Genomic DNA, 17,085 nt, shown 5'->3' with positions numbered 1-17,085 from the left:
CACTGAATATTCAAATGATTATATTTTAATTTACCTTTAGTGTCAGGGATTTTACTGACATATCGATCACTTGTGGATCTGTACCTGTCTGAGTAGTTTGATAAAACAAGTCACAGGGCTGCAAAACCTATGAGAGAAAAATCAATACCACTAAACTAATGTTTAAATATAAAAATATTTCTATTTAAAGACTTTCCTAGTAATAGGTATGTCAAATAAACGAGTTAGTAAAATAACTATTTAAAAAGTTACTTAATAATACACTCCTTAATTATCCCATAGGAAGGACCTCTAGAACCTAATATCTGTTCTATTCTTCCACAGTAATATAAGTTTTATCTGAGCACAGGGTAGCTCGGAAAAAAATACCACATTCTCCAACCTTTATTGCAGCAAAGTGTGGTCATATAGCTACGTTCAAGCCAAAAAAGATGTGAACAGAAGAAATATATATGTAAAACTTCTAAGTCAAAACCTAAGAGAGAATTGGTATACCCTCCATTTTCTATTCTCTCTCTTTGCTTAGTGGAGGGCCAACTGTCTTGCAAATGTGGGCAACAGTTTATCTTACATCCTAACTAATATATATGTATTCACTGTATCAAAATTACATCTTATATTTATATGGTGACAATGTTTAGAACATTTATGCTTCTGTAGATGCATACCAAGCATCAGGAAAAAAATACAAAGAAACAAACAAAAACATATGTTTCTATTACTTCTTTAGAAGTTTAAATATTTTTGTAAGAATTTGCTGGGAGTCAGTCAGTTCACTTGAAAAGATGTCTGTAAAGGAATGAATTTTAGGTAGAGTTATAAAGAGGAGGAAGGCCAAGAGGTTACTAGAGAGTAAAGTATCAACGTGAACTATGTCAAAGCAAATGGCCGAAAGTTCAAATGACGTTACATGGAGACAAGGAAAAACGCATTATTTGAGCAAAAACATCCAAATGGGAGAAAAAAATTAAAACAATAAAACTGAACACAGCGAGCAACTGGCAGAAAGTAGCTATTTGGAATTGACATGATTAGAAAGTCAAAGTAAGATCTTAACTTTTTGAAAAGCATCAAGATGAACCCAACTTTTTACTGAGAATATTCCCACAAATAGTAACAATAATGAGCAACATCTGGAAGAATGAAAGGGTTTCAAAGCTGGTCAACAACATTCTAAGCTAAGCTCTCTAAGCAGAGAGAAAGACATTTTACAGAGCAAGGTTGGAAAACATGTAGGTAGCTTTTGTTTCCTAAAATGGTATCCACTACATCCCAAACAGTTTACAATTAAGCAGATGGTCGGATAGTTAACTCACCGTAGTGACTTTGCCTTTTCTCTTGACTGGAAGAAACGGGCAGGCTCTCACTTGGAGATCTTTAATAGCAGCAGTCATTGTGCTATTTTCAAGGTTACCTTTATAGCAAATTTCACATTGTGTTGTAATGACTAAGGCAGGAGCATCATTTTTTGTCATGTCAGCCACAAACACAATTTCAGGATTTTTAATAATAACATTAAATTCCCACTTCTCTGATTCCTGCGTAGGTACTAAAACAAATAAAAATAAATTAATAAATTAAAATATTTGCTATATATTATGAATAATTTATTATTTATAAGAAAATAATAAAATGAAATAATAGTAAAAAGTAAAATAAAAGAATCTTAGATTCCAAAGGAATCAACTACAACCCTTAGTAAAGATTTGAAGAAGCTATAGGCATGAGAACATTTTTAAATAAGGGGGAATCTCCACTATTTAATTGGAAAGCCTAGACACTAATCTAGTTTCCAACTCTCAACTTGATACTCTTTCTACTATACCACAGTAAATGACATATTACAAAAAGATAATAGAGAAACCATATGTTAAAAGCTAGGAATAAATACAAGAAAAATAAATGAGTGCTTTAAATTGAATATTATCTTAATTGTGAAAAGGTATGGTTGGTTCATTATTCGCTCGCTTGTTTTTTTCCACTAGACAAATTCCTTCATGTTACTGCCTGAAGAGAAGTACAATTACTTATTCTAACATAGGTTTCATATTCACACCTTTAAAAAATGCAAACTATACAACCTCCCAGAAAACACATTAAGGTTTTCCTTCTACTCTGAAAAATAAAATTTTAATTTCTTAAAGCATTTACCTTGATGATCTAAAAGGCTAATCAAGGTAAGCCCTGTTGTAGTACTTCAATAAAACAAATATTAAATATTTTAGCCAATAACTAACCTTCTTCCTTAGCAGTCCATGTTTGCACACTGGTTTCTACAGCAGTGCCTGTGGTGTAGGCCTCAAGAAAGACATTTGCAACAGTCTGCAGAAATTCTACACTTGCACAAATATACATTTCTTGAAAGACTGCATCAGTCACACAGCCATCTCTGACTTTCCTGTACTTTATATCCATCATGTCTTTTTTGTCAAAACCAACAGTCAGTCCTATCATTCTGGAAAATACAGTAACAATTCCTTACATGAGTAACTTAGAAGTAATCAAACATACGAGTAAAACTTAAAGACCTCTTATCTCTTTCACTGACAAAAAAAAAAAAAGCATTCTGAAGTCATGTCTCTTGGGAAGATCCATAAAGTGTTCCAAACAACAAAATTTCTGAAACACAAATGTATCATAAATTAGGAAGTGTATGTTCAATAAATTACGAGTTTGAATCTCAGGATATTTTTTCTTTTCAATTTTTCATGTACTTCCCATTGCAATTAGCATAGATTAACAATAATTTATATTAGAGAATGTAATTTAAATAATGTAAAAACCAATTTAATTGCACTGATTATTTCTATTTACTCAACCAATCTATCAATTATTCAGTAAGAATAGCACATAACAGAACCAGGACATTTTAAATGTTAACTGAGTACTACGAGTTGATTGAATTGAAGCTTTAAGGAACCTAGGATGCACTCAGAAAATGAACATGCAACTCTGGAAATGAATTCTGTAAAATATATCAACAATTTCTCAATTAAAACCTTAGAACATCATTACAATACATACCGAGGAGTTGCTTTCTTGACATGGGGCCTTTTATCATCTAAAATACAGTTTTTTAATGAGAAGGAAGAAAATGTTGAGTCATCTGTATACATTTTTAAAGTACTTATAATATTCTCCAATTTAAATTCAGCAAGTTTCAGAGAAGGATCCCGAACATCTGTAAAGGAAGCCTATGAAAGGAGAAATCAATACAAAATTGCACAGAAACACAAGTCTAAAGTGTATTTTATGATATGAACTACTACAAAGTATTGCCTCTGCTTATAACAAACATCAAAATTCTCTGTCTCCAAAGGGCTCTAATGAAAGGCCAAAAATATATACATATCACTTTAATTTTACAATTTATTTTTCATATTATTAGCTACATGATAGATAACTCATTTAAAAGGGAAATGGTTACAATTATTATTAAAGTAAAAAGATCAACCATCTTTCTCAGAGGGACAGACTACAAAATACATGTTAAATATTAACATTTTTTACTTTAAAAACATCTACCTATGCAAATTTCACAAGTGAAAATACATTTTCTTTTCTTCCTGGACTTACTTGTTTAGGACCTGGACTATACAGCACCATGGTGAGATAATCAGTTTTGAAGCTCATGTTCAGTGTTGTCTTAACTAGGGAGGCACGTGAATGTACTTCTACCACGGCAGCTGTCACCACAGTTGCTCCTTGAAAAAATTAAAGTTATTTAATAAAAGAAAATACATTAAAAATTAGCTCATTAAAATACCCTTGAAATAGATTTAATAGAATTATTAATTAAACAGGTATAGTAAAATGACGTTCAAGAAAATAAAATACTAGGAAATTCACATGTAAAACTCAGTTAACTTCTGGCTTAGGACTCTTTCCATAATAATTTGGGAATATTAATTGAACACTTGGTGTTTCTGTTTCCCTTTGATGCTTCTGTTTCCACTACTGTTCTGTTCCAAGGAAAAATAGACCTAATCACTGAATATGTTTTGGGGATTAAGTAAAATAGCACATGTAAAATGCATACTACAGTACCTGGCACATAATTCAGTATTCAAATTTTACTTTAAAAAACTAAAACCAAGAGACATTTAAAAAATTTTTCTACTTATGAGAAGAATCCAAAATTTGTTTTCTACATTTAAATTTTGAATCAAGGCATTATATGCACATATTAAATGAGCTTAAAATTAAAACACACCACTTTCTAATTCTCGTTATATCTAACTTCAGAGAAAAGTACCATCATGCCAGATAATGTATTTTCAATTGTGATAAAAATTTACATACAATGAAATACACGTATCTTATATGAACTATTTGATGAAATTTGGTAAGTGTATATATCCACATAACCACCACTTCAATTAAGATACTGAACACTTATATCCCTCTAGAAAGTTCCCTCTTAACACTTGCTAGCCAATCCCCAACCTCTCTACCCATTCTAATTTCAATCATCATATATGAGTTTTGTATATTTTAAAATTCCATATAAATGGAGTCATACAGATTGTACAATTTTATGTGTGGCTTCTTTCAGTCAACATAATGTTTTCGAGATTCAACCATGTTGTTCCATGTACAAGTAAGTAGTTCACTCTTACAGCTAGTCATGCACTCTATGAAAAGAGTTTATCCTCTTATTGATGAAGATTTGAGTTGTTTCCAGATTTGGGCTACTATAAGTAAATCTGCTATACGTATTCCTAAATGAGTCATTTTGTGTATATATATACTTATTTTGGGGTGCAGTGGGAGTAAATACCTAGGTCTGGAATTGCTCCGTTAAAGGTAGGTATATGTTAACTGCCAAACTCTTTGCCAAAGTGGTTATACTATTTCACATTCCTATCAGTAGTCCGTGAGAACTGCAGCTGTTCCACATTCTCATCAACCTTTCGTGTTGTCAGTCTTCTACAACTTATCTCATCTGGTGAAATGTGAAATTTTCCTGATAAATAATATGAACGATGGGGCGTGGTGGCTCACGCCTGTAATCCCAGCACTTTGGGAGGCCAGGGCGGACGGATCACGAGGTCAGGAGATCGAGACCATCCTGGCTAACACGGTGAAACCTCGTCTCTACTAAAAATACAAAAAATTAGCCGGGCGTGGTGGCAGGCGCCTGTAGTCCCAGCTACTCGGGAGGCTGAGGCAGGACGTCAACCCAGGAGGTGGAGCTTGCAGTAAGCTGAGATCGCGCCACTGCAGCCTGGGTGACAGCAGGAGAGAATGTAAACATTCCAGGAACCACTTAAAAACAAAAATGTATTCTGCAAGTGAGTGTAACATTATATTACATTAATTAAGTTTGTTGCCATATCTTATCATTTACTAAGAGTGGTGTGTTCAAATCCCCAACTATGATTCTGTATATGTGTATTTTCTTCTTTAGTTCTGTCAATTTTGCTGCAGATATTTTACAGTTCTGTTATTAGGTATATACACATTTAGGATTGTTGCATCTTCTTTGTGAATTGACACTTTTATCATTATTTAAAAAAAAACAAACCTTGTAATGAGTCATTTAGAAGAAAGATAAACCCTAAGTGGATATCTTCATGGTCTCAAGGAATCATGGCTAATTTTTAGGGTGATGACGTTACTATATTTAAAAATAACGTCCTTATTGCTTACAGAAAAATAGCATTCAATGGTATAATACCTGGGATTTGCTTTAAAATAATCTTACAGGCTGGAGGAAGAAAGGGGAAGAGCAGAGTGAGGGCAGTTAACAAAACAGCCACATGATATTAATGAGTGAAAGCGGGTGATGAATACATGTGGGTTCATTACCTTATTCCTTCTACTTTGGTATATGTGTAAAAATTTCCAGAAGAAAACGATTAAAATAACATATTCAAACATCTATTTCTTGTTACATCAATTGCAGACATTATCTCTCACTCTTTAAGCCCTTACTATTTGTTTCCCCTGAACCATCTTCCTCCTTACAGCTTTGCTTAGTAATGTCTTTACTTCTAAGTTATCACGGTTCATAACATTTACTTTTTTATTTACATAAGAAGTCTTCGATGTGTTGTTTAACTATGACCACGTAGTATTTTTCAATGAGACTTACACTAATACTGTCTCTGCTGCTATACTGTCACAGTGAGTGCACCTCTGAAAAATAAGAGGTTCTCTTCTCACATTCTAACAATGGCTCAAAATTATGCAAAATTTAGTCCACTTCTGCACCATGGTATAGAAATTTCTTTCTTAAGAACAGAAAACACTTTCCTCTCTATATCAGTTATATAATATAGCTAACTCTGTATCCTACATACTATGTGGAATGCATGCTATTTTTCTTCTATAAGACATTCTTCCACATGGCTTTTTTTTCTTTCCTTAAAGCATTCTCATTTACTTTTTAATGAAAGCTAATTACTTTCTAGCCTATTCACACATAATTTGGAGATTCCTTTTCAATGCACTCCTGGGTAGGCCTAGGTTTTTTTAACCCCCTATTTTCCTCTTTCCTAGATTCCCTGACTTGCTGAAATACATTTTCAGACTAATTTCTTTTACGAATGGGTATGAAGAACTCTAAGAAAACAGAGTCTCAGGAAATCTGAGAATTATTTTCTTTTCACATTTTGGGTATTGGCTTGGCTGTGTATAGAATCTGAGCTTCAAAAACCACTTTCCTTAGAATTTTGAATATATTCCTCCATTGTCTTCTACCATCCAGGGATTCTATTCCATCATGTTTTATTGATAAATAAAAACAACAAAAATCAATCATGCAATCATTTTTTTCTAAGTCCCTGACAGGCAGCCTGTTTTTTTCTGAAACTTCAAAAAATCTTAGCTTTACCATTCTGACATCTCATGAAAATGTGTTTGCATGTGGAATCTTAGTTTATCCAATCTGCTGGAAACTCAGTAGATTCACTATAGCCAAGAGCTTCCTTTAATATTTACTTAGGTCTGGACAGTTTACAGCAGTTCTCCCTTACCTGCACTTTCAATTACCTGCAGTCAGGTCAACTGGCGTCTGAAAATATTAAGATACTTTGAGAGACAGACCACATTCACATAACTTTTATTACAGCATATTGTTAAAATTGTTCTATTAGTTGTTGTTCAACTCTTAGTGTGCCTAATTTATAAATTAAACTTTATCACACATATGTACGTATAGGAAAAAAGATAGTTTGGGTACTATCCAAACATAGGTAATACCCAAAGTTTCAGGCATCAACTGGGGTCTTGGAACACATTCCCTGCAGATAAAAGGAGAATACTACCTTCTTTAAAGAATTACCTTCCATTTCCTCAATTATTTCTTCTCTAACATGGATTCTGGAATTGGACTTTCTGAACTAAAACATCCCTCTTAAGTTTGATCACATTTTCCACCCTGTGCTTTTTTCTTCTCTGTCATGGGAGATTGCCTCAACCAAATATTCCAACTCAATACTTCTAATTCCATGTTTAGTGTTTTTGTTTCAAATTTTCAGCAATAATATTTAGATTTCCAGCAACTCTCCTATGCTTGGATGAGCTGGTGGTGCTAGTGGGATCCATTTCTTATACTATCTTCTCAAAATCCTCTTAGAATGTCAGAGTTTGTTTTTTGTTTGTCTGCTTCCTTTTCTGTCACCTCAACTATCTGTTTCCTTCAGAAAACACTATTCTGTTTATCTTAGTTTCATTCATGCTTGGGTTTTTTACAAGTTTCTTCATATCTGACCATTCACATTTAACAATAAAGGACTGGTTTCATTATTCCAGCTAGTAAGGGTGGGGTTTCCTACAATGCTGTAAATGTAAAGCTGTTTTTCTGTTAGGATTCTCTGAGTAAAAATGCTGTGTAATACCTTAGGGCTTTGCAAAGGTGAGTCTTGTGAACTAGCAGGTTTCATTTTGAGGTAAGTAAGTCTGAGGATCCCCTATAACGCCAGAATGAAAACTTTATGCTTATGCAGCAAAGTCATCCCAGGACTAACTAACCCTCTGTATGTGCTGGTGCTGAACTCAGAAACCAGCCACATTCCATGGAGCACACTGGATCCAACATTAGATGAAGCCTCTTTCTGAGTTCTGCTTCCTTCTACTCCATTCCATCCATCTCCCAAATATTTGTTAAACTCCACCATCTACTAATGATGAGCCTCTCTTTGCACCTCGAATACTCTGATATTCCTAATATCAATATAAAAGATTTGTTTGGGATATGTACCACACTAGGGATAGGGAGAAGATGGGGAAGGGGAGAAAATGGAAAATGAGGAGCTACAAGGAAGTCAGGAAAACATGAATATATATTGAGGAATTTTGTTATAATAGGACTAAGAACTTTCAAAGAAAAAAAATCAACACAGTGACTAATGGACAATTTAGAGATGTCTGAACGGAATGAGCTGATTAGAAAGAGACTTACAAATCTTATTTTGCCCAAACTAAAGAAAAAGAAGGAAAGAAAGAAGGAAAGGAGGAAGAAAGAGGGGAGGAAGGAGGGAAAAGATAGAGGGAAGGAGAGGGAAGAAGATAGAAGAAAAAGAGAGAAAGAGGAAAGCAGGAAGAAATTTGAAGTTTTAAAAACATACCTCCTGAATGGTGTGAGGCAGTAGTAGTAACTCCACTAGTGGCAATGTATTGGTCTTTTGTTACAGCAGGTGAGGCACTACCATCTTTTTCATACCATATATTGCCATGCAATGTTTTAAAAATAGTTGTTATATCTTCTTGACTAAGAATGAACTGTTAAACAAAAAAGATTTGCTCTTTTTAGCACTGCTACTTCACTGAAGGATTTAACTACAGTTAAAATTCTCAGACGAGAAAAACGAAAGACTGTTTCAATCCTCTACCACATCAATTAAACATTTTTACAAACTGAAATATTCAGCTTTCTAAATGACTATGTGCTCTTTAGTAGCTTGTGAAATATAGAACTAAATTAGGTGCTAACACCAATGAAGTTATGAATAAAGAACTATTCATTATTAATGTACCAAATAATCTAGTAATTTTAAACCTTTAAAATGAACTTTAAGTAGTTATCTATCTACTTTGGATTTTTTTGGTTAGTAAGCACCTCATTTTACAAATGTAGAATAATCAAAATGATACATTTGGTTAATCAAAATTTTAAGAGTTCACGATGTGTTTTACATGAATTATTTTATTTGAATCTCGAAAAAGTCCTAGGTATATGGAATATAATCCTGAAATTTATTTATTTTTAGTTAGGTAGTTAGTGACTGGGTCTCATTCTGTTACCCAGGCTGGCATGCAGTCATGCAATCCTAGCTCACTGCAGCCTCAAACTCCTGGGCTCAACCTCCGACCTCAGCCTCCCAAGAAGCTGGGATTACAACCGTGCACCAATGATGCAATCCTGATATTCATATTTATAAGACACTGAACCTAAATGGTTAATATGCTTAGGTCCACATAGAAACTAGGAACTAATTCAAAGAGCTAATAATTTCAGGCCAGATGCGGTGGGTCACGCCTGTAAGTCCAGCACTCTGGTAAGCCCAGGCGGGCAGATCACTTGAGGCCAGGAGTTAGAGAACAGCTGGGCCAACATGGTGACACTCCGACTCTACCGAAAATACAAAAATTAGCCGGGTATAGTGCACACCTGTAATCCCAGCTACTCAGGTGGCTGATGCAGAATTGTTTGAACCTTGGAGGCAGAGGTTGCGGTGAGCCTAGATTGCACCACTGCCTTGCAGTGAGCCCAGATCACGCCACTGCCCTCTAGCCTGGGCAACAGAGACTCTGTCTCAAAAATAAAATAAAATAAAATAAATAAAGATCCAATTTCAGATCCTAGCTGTTACAAATTTAGTCCCAAATCAACAGCATAAGACCTGCCTTAATAGCTGTGATGGTTTTGTATGTCACTTTGGCTCAGTGACAGTACCTAGGTATGTGGTCAAACATTAAATGTTTCTGTGAAAATATTTTTTAGATGAAATTAATATTTAAATCACTAGACTCTAGGTAAATCAGATTACACTCCATAATGCAGGTGGATCTCATCCAATCACTTTGCATTGAAGTTGGAAGCCTTTAATAGAAAGAGACTGACCTCCTCCAAGCAAGAATTCTGCCAGCAGACTGCCTTCAGACTTGAGCTCCAACACTACCTCTTCCCTGGGTATCCTTCTTGCTGGCCTACCCCGCAGATTTTGAACTTGGTGGCATCCTCAATCATGTACACCAACTCCTTAAAATAAGTCTCTCCCTTTTCCCTCTCTCTTTACATACACACACACTCTCTGTCTCTCTCTGGAGAACCCTAACACAACAGCAATCATGTAAAAAAGATCTTTAAGTTTGGCTCACTTGTAAGTTTGTCAAAACAACAAAAAGGATTAGTTATATTTTTAGCTGTTATGACAGCTAAAGCTATAAGTTAAAGCAGCCATTATTATCTTACTAAGATTTTCATAATGCCATCATGTTTTATGTTCTGAATATACATTTGACTTAAAAGTCTGAAATCTCTAAAATGATGGTTTTCTCTTAATAAATAAAATTTTTACAGAAAGAAATAGGGAAACTGGGAGGTGGGGAGAAGGACTTATTAAGTAAGTTTCTTAAAGAAATCTCCCAGAGTGTATGTTGCTATCACTTCCGCAAAGGAGATAATTTGAATCACACAATATTTAACAAGTTTTACTTGTACTAAGCTTTCTTTGACTGCATTTCAAAGATGATACACTAATTTAGTGTTTTAAAATTAAGTCCGTGTGTACCTTATGCATACTACTAATGTTTTGGGTTTTTTTAAGCTTTCATTCCTTCATTCTTTTATTCATGACGCTTATTTTGTAACTATGTAGCAGGCACTGCAAAAACAGTTCATATAATAAGCAGAAATTCAATATCACAACTTCTAAACCATGTCTTCCAGTTAGTATCTGTCTATCGTATGCACCTCAAATACTGATTATTAACCGGCACTCTTCCTTCACTTTTGCCAGGAGCTCAGTGGAGGAAGTTCAAAGAACTGTAAGGATCCCGGGGCTGCTGATCTGCAGTATCTACATGTCAGGACAGACTGTGTATGCAACCACCGAAAATGTGACAAGTCAGAAATCACAAGCTACTCCACTTGGTCTGGATGCGTTAGACTAATTGATTTCACAACCGATTCTAGCCTCTCCCTGACACAGAACATGAGGCCCAGGAGGGAACAAATATCTGGGCTCTGGGGTGAGCTGCAACAGCAGCTAACCAACTACTCAGGTGAATTAGAGTAAGGGAAGCACCAACTTTATCCTAGAGGGTTGGCCTCAAAAGGCAGCTGGGCACTTGCAGATTGTCTGCAGCATCACCTGGACATTCTGTATGGATTCCACCTGGGAAGAGCACGGGAAAGCAGTGTCTTTGCTGCCTCACACAAATATGCCTAATAACTGGGCCCAGTGGGGCGGCAATTGCCCCAGCATGCTGGGTGGAACATACTATTTATGTTTTACAAATTTCTATCTGTTATCTCACCAATATAAATAGACTTCAAATACTTATCTTAAGAAGATAACTTCCATCTCCTACCCTATAAGTTAAAGCAGCCATTATTATCTTACACACTAAGATTTTCATAATGCCATCATGTTTTAGGCTCTGAATATACATTTGACTTAAAAGTCTGAAATCTCTAAAATGAGTTTTCTCTTAATAAATAAAATTTTTACAGAAAGAAATAGGGAAACTGGGGGTGGGGGGAGAAGGACTTGTTAAGTAGGTTTCTTAAAGAAATCTCCCAGAGTATACGTTGCTATCACTTCGGCAAAGCATGTGACACACTTCTGACCTTCATCCAGTCAAGGGAAAAAACTATGAACCTGTGGACAGTTCTATGAGAGATCTCTGAAGCAATGTCAACCAATAAGAAGGTAAAACTAAGGTTGGTGACACATCTGCCATTTTCATTTTCAATTTATGAATTATTCTAATACTTTCTCTTCCTTTGTATAGATTATTTCATATATTTCCATGGCTTTAAATGCCATCTATATGCTGATGACTCCAAAATTAGTATTTCTAACCTAGATCTTTCCAATAAATTCTCTATTAATATATCTAATTGACTACAGCACCATGCCTACTATTTGTGTCCTTCATTAAATTTACCACAATTTATAACTATTTTAATTATGTATCTGATTACTTTTTTACTATCTAACTACTACTATACCTTCCAGATCACCATCACCACCAACTCCTGCATTAAACTGGCAAGTTCCATGAAGTCAGAGATAATGTCATCGCTTCCTTGCCATTTTATCTCCAGTAATATTTGTTAAAAGAATAAATGGAGACTATTTTTAAATGAATTCTAGTTTAATATAATCACTACTTCAATTCTAATCAAGGTGATTATATATATATACAAATTCCACTTATATGATGATGCCTTACGTCCCCAAGCAATGTTTTCAACAAGCAAAACAAAATTGATTAAGTATCCCAAAAAAAGTTACCTCCATTGGTTTCAGCTGAGCATTTACGTTAAAACAAGGAACTTCCTGGTACCACTCCCAGCATAAATTTCGTTCAACCACCACCTCCAGATTTAATGGCAGTAGTAGATCCAGTACTTCCTGGTATGCATCATTAATAAACTGAGATCTATAAGTAAAGATAACGTTCTTTTAAATTGATTCATATACATTTGGGTAGTTAAAAAAAAGATTAACTTAAATGTATCCGTTTATATGCAAATAGCAGAAATCAATAATTTGTTGGGTATAAAGGGAAAAAAATCTATTAGGCTTTTTTTTTTTAATCTGTCAAAATGAGTTGAGTGATGTTCTAGCCCACTAAAAACCTAGGTGACTTACACTAAGCTGAGTGTTCCATATTATACAGAAATAGAGCCAGGCACAGTAGCTCACACCTGTAATCCCAGAACTCTGGGAGGCTGAGGTGGGCAGATCACTTGAGGTCAGGAGTTTGAGACCAGCCTGGCCAACATGGTGAAAACCCCATCTCTACCAACCATACAAAAATTAGCCGGGCGTGGTGGCACGTGCCTGTAGTCACAGCTTCTCAGGAGGCTGAGGTGGGAGAATTCCTTGAACCTGGGAGGTGGAGGTTGCAGTGAGCCGAGATTACACCACTGCACTCCCGCCTGGTCAACAGAGTGAGACTCTGTCTCCAAAAAACAAAAGGCGGGGGGGGGGGGAAGAAATATGTATTTTTAAAGATAATTTTGTAATATGGTAAAAACTGCAAAAGTATAAAAGTTGTATAGCAAACCATTAAAATAAGAATTATCTCTATATAGGCCAGGTGCGGTAGCTCATGCTTATAATCCCAGCACTTTGGGAGGCCGAAGCAGGTGGATCACCTAAGATCAGGAGTTCGAGACCAGCCTGGTCAACATGGTGAAATCCCATCTCTACTAAAAATACAAAAATTAGCCAGGTGTGGTGGCATGCATCTGTAATCCCAGCTACTTGGGAGGTTGAGGCAGGAGAATCGCTTGAACCCAGGAGGCGGAGGCTGCACTGAAACGAGATTACACCATTGCTCTCCAGCCCGGGCAACAAGAGTGAAACTCTGTCTCAAAAAAAAAAACAAAAAACAAAACAAAACAAAACAAAAAAACTCCATGTAATTTGTAAACAAACATTATATAAGACATCATTATAAAAACATTTTAATTCACTGATTTAGATAAGTAACAAAATATCACATATTTCCTTACTTTATAAAAAATAAGTAGTACCATATGAAATTTCTATTTCTATGAGTTAAAATAGCTGAATACATACAATTTCATACTAAGTTGAACTATATTTACCTTTCCAAGCACTTATAAAGGTAAGACCGATACTCAGGAATGAAGAAAAATGTAGTAGGTCAATTGAACCCCTTCAAATAACAATGTGACCATAGAAGCCTCCCATTGTACCTCAAAGTAACAATCTCAAAGTGTTACTCCTCAATAATGTACTTATATTTTAATTAGTAGCAAATCCTTAGACTAAGGTATTAACACCATGACTGTAGAATTTTGGCAACCATTTAATTAACAGGAGAGCAATATGAGAGTTCATCAGGGATCTCCCAAAAAGCCTGGTACCAAGCCATTTAATTAATGAATGACAGAGTGACAACAAACTTACATATGCCTGCACGCTTGCAGTCTCCACTTAACAGTAATAGGTTAAGAAATCTAAAAGACCCACAGGGAATGCTGCACACATAGGTTTTCTTTTCTTTTTTTCAGTTATCCTCTGATATGCATATGCAATTATATATGCATCCTATCATAGGCTAGGATGCATATATAATTTTAATGGCCTTATTAGAATAAATGGCTATACTAATAAGTATTTTAATTACCCTTCTATTATTAAAATTTCATAGTTTCCAATTCTTCACCATAATAAATACTTGGATTATTCTCTCTCTCTCTCTCTCTATATATATATATACATACATAAAATATATATATATCTTTGAGTAAATTTCTGTCCTTTGGACAAACTGTGAGAAAGAAAACTGCTATGTGAAAAGATTACTTTCTTAGGAAAAACTTTTCTTATCAGTACTACCCAATATATGGATTAAATAAACCTTTCCTATGTGCTCCCACATGTAACCTTATACTTTTTCCATCACTGCATTTAACATACTGCATTTCAATAGTTTATGATGTCCTCTGTATTTTCAGTTAGAATGAAAGCTTCATGAGGGCAGGAACTATGTTTATCTTATTCTCTGCTTTTTGTCAGTACTTAAATGATCGGCATGTGCCATATAGTGAATAAATATTTGCTAAATTGCAGTCAAATTGGACTAATGTATAAAGAACCTAGTCACAAACATGAATTCTCATTTTTTTTTAAATGTGCTTTCTAATACGTTGTAACTAAACTGCATTTTCTGGGTTTTGTTTGTTTTTTTGAGGCAGTCTCACCTCGTCATCCAGGCTGGAGTGCAGAGGCATTAACACACATCATTGCAGCCTCAACCTTCTAGGCTCAAGCAATCCTCCTGCCTCAGTCCCGTAAGTATCTGGGAGTGCAGGCACATGTCACCACACCCAGATAATTTTCATATTTTCTGTAGAAATGGGGTTTCAGAGTGTTGCCCAGGCTGGTCTCAAACTCCTGAGCTCAAGCAATCTGCCATCCTCAGCCTCCCAAACTGCTGAGTTTATAGGCGTGAGCCAACATGCCCAGTAACTGCATTTCCAATTACCAATTGTTTTAAAATAATTTCAGGAAAAATTGGTTATACTTTATAACTGAGTAATTCTATTTCTAGGAACTCATCCTAAGGAAATGAATTATCCCAAAGAAATGAGTAGACAATTACATAAGTACTGATGTAATAAAGATATTAATCATCAATATAGTGTTACTTATAACAGCAAAATGTATACATATTATAATCAAATTTATAACAAAAGGCAGATTCAGATTTTCTAAAACTGAGGAATAAAATATTTGGAAAATTTATGCACTCATAATGACATGGAAAATTTATAGCATATTTTAAGAAAAAAGCTATTTATAACACAAAACACAATTCTAATTTTTTTTTTTTTTAATACTTTAAGTTCTGGGATACATGTGCAGAATGTGTAGGTTTGTTACATAGGTATATGTGTGCCATGGTGGTTTGCTGCACCCATCAACCCGTCATCTAGATTTTAAGCCCCACATGCATTAGTTATTTGTCCTAATGCTATCCTTCCCCTTGCCCCCCACCCCTGACATGCCCCAGTGTGTGATGCTCCCCTCCCTGTGCCCATGTTCTCACTTATGAGTGAGAACATGTGGTGTTTGGTTTCCTGTTCCTGTGTTAGTTTGCTGAGAATGATGGTTTCCAGCTTCATCCACGTCCCTGCAAAGGACACAAACTCATTCTTTTTCATGGCTGCATAGTATTCCATGGTGTATATGTGCAACATTTTCTTTATCCAGTCTATCACTGATGGGCATTTGGGTTGGTTCCAAGTCATTGCTATTGTGAACAGTGTAGCAATAAACATATGTGTGCATGTGTCTTTATAGAAGAATGATTTATAATCCTGTGGGTATATATCCAGTAATGGTATTGCTGGGTCAAATGGTATTTCTGGTTCTAGATCCTTGAGGAATTGTCACACTGTTTTCCACAATGGTTGAACTAATTTACACTCCCATCAACAGTGTAAAAGCATTCCTGTTTCTCCACATTCTCTCCAGCATCTGTTGTTTCCTGACTTTTTAATGATCGCCGTTCTAACTGGTGTGAGATGGTATCTCACTGAGGTAAATGGCCACACTGCCCAAAGTAATTTATAGATTCAGTGCTATTCACATCAAGCTACCACTGACTTTCTTCACAGAATTAGAAAAAACTACTTCAAATTTTATATGGAACCAAAAAAGAACCCATATAGCCAAGATAATCCTAAGCAAAAAGAACAAAGCTGGAGGCATCACACTACCTGACTTCAAACTATACTACAAGGCTATAGTAACCAAAACAGCAAGGTGCGGGTACCAAAACAGATATATAGACCAATGGAAAAGAAGAGAAGCCTCAGAAATAACACCACACATCTACAACCATCTGATCTTTGACAAAACTGACAAAAATAAGCAATGGGGAAAGGATTTCCCATTTAATAAATGGTGTTGGGAAAACTGGCTAGCCATTTGCAGAAAACTGAAACTGGATCCCTTCCTCACAAGCATGGCAGAAAGTAAAGGAGACACGGAGGCACATCTTACATGGTGGCAGGCAAAAAGGGGATGAGAGCCAAGCAAAAACAGTTTCCCCTTATAAACCCATCAGATCTCGTGAGACTTATTAACTACCACAAGAACAGTATGGGGGAACCACCCCCATGATTCAATTATCTCCCACTGGGTCCCTCCCACAACATGAGGGAATTATGGGAGCTACAATTCAAGATGAGATTTGGGTGTGGACACGGCCAAATCATATCACCTCTCCACTATCCATCAACATGATTCTCAATCATTAAAATCCTGTTCCACTACCTTTGGTCACACCTGCTTGGTAAAAATTCAGTTTTGTCTCAATCCAACTGACTGTTGGATTCCAAATACAAAATACCAAGTACCACGT

The 17,085-nt window shown here is 35.5% G+C and overlaps 1 protein-coding gene across 1 annotated transcript in view; it reads right to left on the bottom strand.

Moving 5' to 3' along the window:
- Positions 1-17,085, bottom strand: part of VPS13A (vacuolar protein sorting 13 homolog A) — a 255,836-nt gene that overhangs the window by 99,903 nt on the left and 138,848 nt on the right. The window contains 7 exon segments of the mRNA XM_017892695.1: positions 35-127; positions 1,317-1,549; positions 2,238-2,455; positions 3,025-3,194; positions 3,577-3,704; positions 8,574-8,727; positions 12,471-12,618. Coding sequence (XP_017748184.1) covers positions 35-127; positions 1,317-1,549; positions 2,238-2,455; positions 3,025-3,194; positions 3,577-3,704; positions 8,574-8,727; positions 12,471-12,618 — 1,144 coding nt within the window.

Source organism: Rhinopithecus bieti, unplaced genomic scaffold (genome assembly GCF_001698545.2).
Source record: "Rhinopithecus bieti isolate Rb0 unplaced genomic scaffold, ASM169854v2 scaffold_19708, whole genome shotgun sequence".
Classification (NCBI taxonomy): Eukaryota; Metazoa; Chordata; class Mammalia; order Primates; family Cercopithecidae; genus Rhinopithecus; species Rhinopithecus bieti.
This window is presented reverse-complemented; position numbering and strand designations above follow the sequence as displayed.